The sequence below is a fragment of the Ixodes scapularis genome, unplaced genomic scaffold (assembly GCF_016920785.2).
Source record: "Ixodes scapularis isolate PalLabHiFi unplaced genomic scaffold, ASM1692078v2 PGA_scaffold5__190_contigs__length_132052651, whole genome shotgun sequence".
Classification (NCBI taxonomy): Eukaryota; Metazoa; Arthropoda; class Arachnida; order Ixodida; family Ixodidae; genus Ixodes; species Ixodes scapularis.
The window spans coordinates 104,084,947-104,091,540 of record NW_024609880.1 but is presented as its reverse complement, the minus strand read 5'-3'; the positions used below and the strand labels follow the sequence as shown (position 1 = coordinate 104,091,540).

Here is a 6,594-nt window from a genome sequence, read left to right as displayed (position 1 = left end):
TTTGCTTCTTTCTCGACGTTGACAGAAGTGGACAGGCGGGCGTTCTGCCTTCAGTTTCGTTATCGCTTGGAAGTTCGGTTGTTAGGCCCTTCGTTGGCAAGTTCTCCTCGTCACTGTCACTCACTTCACTATCACTAGGTCCCGCATTAGACACTGTACCACTTTCTGGAATCAAAACCACACAGGGACGATCGTGACACCGTGTCTGGTAGAAAGATCCCGATGGAATTTTCTTCGGGCAGCAGTAGAATACGAAGCCTAAAAGAAAAGAGCACCACGTCAAATTCTACCAGAAAACAGGGATGTACTAAACCACGCCAAACAGGAAGCTTTCTCCCGACAATTAAAGCCGATTCCTCGTGCACAGGTATGTAAAATTCAGAGTGAACGCCCGCCCCTAAAGGAAACTACTGAAACACTGCCAAATCTAAGCACGGAACGGAACACCACAGAAATCACAGAGCTACTATGCGACTCCTCTCTTAAGACAGTTTCACATGCAGCGACTGTGCGAAAAAAAAAAAAAAATCGGTGCGACAGCCGACGCAGCGAGTGCGATCGCAATGTTTGGTTTCACATGCTCCAACAACCGCGCGATTTCTGTCGGAGCGGCTGGCGCTTCGGACACGGACGCGACGCGTTTCACTTTGTCTAAAATACAACAAAAACGTATTAATAAGCATACATGTTTTAGGAATGCAATATGCAACCAGAAATTTATAATAACAAAGCATTAAATCAGAAGCTTTTATGTGCCTACATTTATTTTCGCGGATGAAAGCTGGCTAATGAACGGCTGATTGACGAGAAAGCGATCGCACCGGCTCTGCGGCAAAATACCAACTTGGTGGAAACCAGTTGCAGAGCCGCTGCGACAGTGCGACTGCGATTTTAATCGCACATATACTAGAAATCGCATCGATTTCGGGCGAGAATCAGAGCATGTGAAAGAGCCTTCGCATATCTACTATGTACTTTTTTTTCCCCCTACCTTCATACGTTTCAGGGTAAAATACGTCAGCGCTATGGAATCCAGAACTTGTAAAAATTCAAAATTAGCATATTTCAGAGCAAAGTACTGCTTACCTTTGTAACAGCAGGTCGAAGTGCGTAGCACGGCGTGGACGATACGCATCTTGGGCGCCGCCATGCACATCGCAGCCGACGGAGCGACGGAGTATCTGGAAACCCCTCGCGGCGAAAAGTCGAGACCGCGAAACCGAAACCAGAAAATGTATTTCCCAACGTTACTAGATACTCTTCAGTTCTCAAACAGCGAAGCTCCGCCTGACACCTTCCTGTTGCGCTCCGCGTGGGGGCGCGCGCGACGGAGTTTGCCCGGCAAGGCGCCAAACCCCACGGCCGACCCGGCATAGCAACACGAGAGGACGAGAGCGCGTTGAGAGCTGCGTTCGGCGGTATGTCGCTTTGGCTTCGTTCGTGCTCGTACCTGCAGGTGTGTAGTGTTTGTGTATCGTGCTGGGCAGCTGCATGAACCATGCCACGCTGTTTCGTACCACGGTGTAAAAGCGGGTACGATTCTGTGCGATCTGCGGGAGAGAAGAGACACTTTTTCAGGCCGCCCAACGACGCTGAACGCCTTGAACTATGGGAGCGCGCAGTACCAAGGCTGGACAAAAAGCTTTCGAGCTCGTCTTCTGTTTGCGATCTTCACTTCCACGATGATGACATTTTGAAGGTCTTCGAGCACAATATCTGTGGTGATGTGGTAACGATTCCGCGCGACAAATGGGCACTGAAGCACGACGCCGTTCCTCGCCTGTTCCCGAATTGCCCTAAGTATCTTTCTAAACCGACACGGAAACGCAAAGCACCTACTCGCAGACTCTCCCCGGCCAAAAGGAAGCGCCGAAAAGAACAAGGTGAGCGGTCGATTGAAGCAGTTGGAGCTAGCAACGACGAAACGGAAAACGGCGTGTCGCAAGAGACTACTGAATCTTTGTTTGGCATGCTGACTCGCTTGGCCAAAGGGGGACAAAAAGTTCAAGGTTGGTCTCTTGACGTTGCTGAACAAACAGTACTGTTGTACAAGCTCAGCGTAAGAAACAATATTCCCCGTGTGGAAACGTCCGTGACGCTGGCGGAGAACCTCAACTTGACTGTCTGTGCAAGTGGTCGACTTGTGCCATGCAGTGTCTACGCCGGAGAGCAGAGCGTTAAGCTGAAGTCATTTGATGACTTGGAATGTTTTATCCAGTATATGAAAAAGCTCAAGCTGTGCCAGGGATGCCCTGCTAAAAAGTACCCCAAAATCACATCATCAGTGGTGGCCACAAAAGAAGGTGAAACGTGGAGGCGCAACACCTGCACTGTTTTGAGCCTTAATGCTACATGTGCTCAATGCCGGACCTTGGACAAGCTTTTTTTGCAGCGGACAAAGCAGCAAAAAGACTGCAAGAAAAAGCAAAGGGCTAGCTTAAAGTCGATGCGGCGTAAAGCAATTCGCGCAACCTCAAGGCGAGAAAAAATGAAAGAAGAAGTCGTTTTGATGAAGAGGAAGCTTAGTGCGATTACAGAGGAAACAATTGACAGCACTCTTGGCGTTCTTCCAGCCAGGCAGCAGTTAGCCTTCAAGACGGCTTTAATGGCAGCAAAGGCGAAGTCAAGAAAGGGGAGGCGATATGATGCCGAATGGCTGATGACATGTCTGCTACTGCACATCTCAAGCCCGAAGGCCTACACTTTAATTTCTGACATGCAGCTGCTACCGCTACCATCAAAGGCTCGCCTTCGCCAACTAATAAAGGGCATTCCATGCAAGTATGGCTTTAATCAAGTTGCGTTGAACAGCATCAAGGGCCATTTCTGTGACAAAAGCCACCTAAGACGGCTAGGAGTATTGCTCCTCGATGAGGTCAAATTAAAGCAGGGCATCTCCTTCAATAAGGCCTCATGCAAAATGGACGAATTTGTGGACTATGGTGAAGTTGCAACACCAAATGCAAATCAACTTGCGGACCACGCTTTGGTACTGATGTTCGTGCCACTATTCGAAGACTGGGTGCAACCAGTTGCAAGCTTTGCAACAAAAGGAGCTGCTCCAGGAAAAGTCCTTGCAGAACTCGTAATGAGTACTGTTCTCGAACTTCACAAGAACAATGCGTCAGTGCTGGCTGTGATCAGTGACGGGGCAGGAAACAACAGATCCATGTGGAGCCAGTTTGGAGTATCAGGCAAAATGGATGCACCTCACCATTTCATCGAGCATCCATGGGAGCCATCACAGAACATCTACTTTGTATGTGATGTGCCTCACATCGTCAAGTGCATCAGAAATCACCTAAGGAAACACACTTACGGAATGGTAAAGAAAAAAAAAGCATGTGCAAATGTTCAGTGCAGTTTACCAGTTTGTTTTTGTTGCTTCCAGGCAGGCGACCTTCGCATCAATTTCCGACATTATGTGACCCTGTATGAAACTGAGAAAACTAGGCATGTACGAGTTGTGCCCAAACTGACCGAAGCACATGTTGCCCCTGATAACCTACGCAAAATGAGTGTCAGGCTAGCTACACAGGTAGGTCTTGTTTTTGTAAAAGCATGCTGTTTTTATTTTCTGTTCTCATATGTAAAAAATTGCAATGCTTTCTTTCTTTTTCTACAGCTCTTTAGCCGTGGGACATCTGTTGGAATACGTGTGTACAGGGAAGCAAAAGTCGCCGGCTTGGAAGATTCAGAAGGCACTGAGACTTTTACAAGACTACTGAACGATGTATTTGATGCACTCAACATAAAGCTTCCATCGAGGGGAATCAAGCGCCAATCCAAAGAGATACAGGCAAGCAGCTCAGCTACTCTTCCTGGAGCCTATAGGCTGGCTAGTACATATGCCATCACTTGGCTTCATCGTTTCCTAAATTGTTTGCAATTTTTTCAGATCATGAAGCAGTTTCTAGAAGTCTTGAATGTGACTGAGCGAAATGCGGTCGAGAAGGGCACAAAGCTTTTTGCCTCTCAAATGACAACTGAGTCCCTACGTGTCACGTTGTTGTCGACGCTAGATATCATCAGTTATCTCTTCGACAAGGGAGCAATTTACGTATTGACCGCCAAGCTTAACCAGGACCCTTTGGAGGTAGCACAACGACATTATTTCACATTAAATTTACAATTCGGAGACATAATGCACTTTTACTCAAACGCTTGTGATTTCTCTTTCAGCGGCATTTTGGCCTCGCACGTTCATTTGGAGGTGATGAGTCGCACCCTACCATCGTGAATTTCTCACAGATATTTCGCCTATTGAGCCTGTACACGCCCATCAAGACAGCACTACGTGGAAGCGTTCAAGGCGAACCGAATGCTGTACTTGTTAGTGTGGAGGACACATTAAAAACAGCTGGAGAGGCTCATCGATCAAGCAAAGCTAGCTTACGCAATGAGATTGAGGCTAGGCTATTGGAAACGACAGCATTTCCATGTGTTACTCCTGACCAAATCAGTGATGAGCACAGCTACTTCAGAGGTTCACCAGAGGACAGTGTTGTGTATTACTTGTCTGGTTATGTTGTACACAAAGTGAGCAAGCGTACAGCGTGCCAGTTGTGCCTGCATGACATTAGTTCAGCAGCTCCTGTCGTCGGTTCTGACGCATACTTGACCATATATCGGAGCTTCAAGGATGGCAGCCTGAGGCACCCCAGCATCAAGATGCTACACTTCGTGAGAGTTGTCAATGAATCAGTTTCACTTTCTCTTGATGAGGAAGGTCTCTGCGGGGACTTGTTTTGGAAGGTCCTGGACGACCTGGACGAGTGCAATCTAACGCGGCTGGGTTGCGATCAGCACAAGCCCACGTTCACGTGTCAAGTGTTGTATTTTTTCATTGTCACGCGGATGCATTTTTATGCGAGGGATGTGAACCGCCGCCTTCAAATTCGCGAGAAAGTCGCCATCGCCAGCAAAAAAGCTCGTCTATTGTGAAACTGTTCAACAGTTGCATTGTGTGTGCGTTCTTTGTGCCTCGCAATAAGCGCTTCTTGCGCCACTGAGAAAATAAAGTTTCCTTGCTTTGCTTATTTTTCGTTTTCAGTGACGATTGTACGCAGAGTGGCGGTGATACTTTTGGTGCAGCTTCGCCGCTGCTGATTTTACCTGTTCATTCCGCTCATGTATAGCCTCGCCCCAACGTCTGAAGAGGTTTCTAATGGCTGTAAAAATCTGAGGCGCATTGCATGACACAATTACAAGGCAAAGAATGCCATAATTTAAGACAAACGCCCGAGACTGGGGAAAAGACGAAGGACAACACAACACAGAGACTCACCAGAGTTGAGACTCTGCGGGTTCTGTTCTTCTCCGTCTTTTCCCCAGTCTCTCAGGTTTGTCTAAAATTATGTTAAACCTTCACCAGCTCGTTTGCGCCCTAATGTTTTGTTCATAAAAAATGCAATTTGCTGCACAAACCGGCAGCGCGTCGCGGTACGCAGCGCAGGGCACCGGGCTAACGGTGGCCGCTTCGCCATCTGGCGAGCGGAAACGAAAATGGGCCACGCATCGACGGCCGCCGCGGGTTGAGTTTGACAACTGAAGTGATCTAGTAACGTTGGTATTTCCTAAGATACGTTAAACATTTTGCATGAGTATTGCTTTGTGTCCCAAAAACACTATTTTTATATTGAATGTGTCCTAAAAATACACAAACATTTTTTTAAAGTACCTAAAAGGGTTAATAAAAATAAAAACGAAAGGAAAACTTTAGTGTTGCTAGAAGTGCTAGGAATCGTCGGCGGCGTCTGTGCACACTGGGCAATTTGCCCCGCCAGCGAGCTGCTGAGCGCGAAGGAAAAAACGGTCGTGAGAGAAAAGGTAAGTATTAAGGATATTTCTTTGTTTCCTTTTGTGCTTGCTGCATTACCATGTGGGGATTTCGCATTATTAGGTCTGCTGAGACACTTGTAGCTTTATTTTCAGTGAACGATTCGAGCCTGAATGTATAGCTTTACAGAAGAAAAATTTCCGGGCGGCTATCAGTTCGAAAGTCTTTGTTACCCAGCATTGCTAGCCGGCAAGCATATTCTAGAGTTGTCATTTGGACACCAGTTTGAGTTGTCTTCACCACTTGTGGGGTCTCTCTGTAATAATCGCCGCGCGATCGGCATGTGCTTCGCTCGTCTCCCAGGGAGTGACACAATACAACGAGAAGATTGCGAATCAGTTTACTATACTTCCCAGTTGTCCGTCTTTGAGAGCCGGCACTGCGGCCCGCCGAGCCGGGTTGTCGCCCGTCATTCAGAGCTCGCAGTCGCTGTCCGTGTCCAGGCCTGCGGATCGTCCTCCCCACGCCAGCGCTGCGTAGGCAAGCTGTTCCGGGCTATCAGAGCCAGAGTCTCGCTGCGGAACCACTCCGGGATCGTCATGACTTAGGTCGGTGTGGCCAGGGCTCGCCGTTTCCGCCGGTCCTGATCTGAACCTCGCTGGCGGAACACTCCAGGAGTCGCCATGAGCCAGACCAGCCAGAACGGCTCCATCGTTCCTGCGCGGCCCCAGCCTGGTGCGGCACGCACTTCCTGTTTCCTCGCGCTCGCCCCCGGCTAGAAAATGTGAGTAATTAGAAACATACTCTGCGTGCTA

General features: G+C 48.3%; 1 protein-coding gene across 2 annotated transcripts; it reads left to right on the top strand.

The window, feature by feature from the left end:
• The first annotated feature begins 1,304 nt into the window (after positions 1-1,304).
• Positions 1,305-5,039, top strand: LOC115312499. 2 transcript variants are annotated; one of them, XM_040213859.2, is made up of 5 exons: positions 1,305-3,325; positions 3,392-3,538; positions 3,626-3,799; positions 3,899-4,096; positions 4,183-5,039. In XM_040213859.2, the coding sequence occupies exons 1-5, from the start codon at positions 1,499-1,501 to the stop codon at positions 4,942-4,944; spliced, it is 3,108 nt and encodes a 1,035-aa protein (XP_040069793.1). In that variant the 5' UTR covers positions 1,305-1,498; the 3' UTR covers positions 4,945-5,039. The 2 variants fall into 2 exon arrangements, with proteins under 2 accessions (XP_040069793.1, XP_040069792.1); XM_040213858.1 differs by having other exon boundaries at positions 3,626-4,096; positions 4,183-5,031.
• The last annotated feature ends 1,555 nt before the right edge of the window (positions 5,040-6,594 follow it).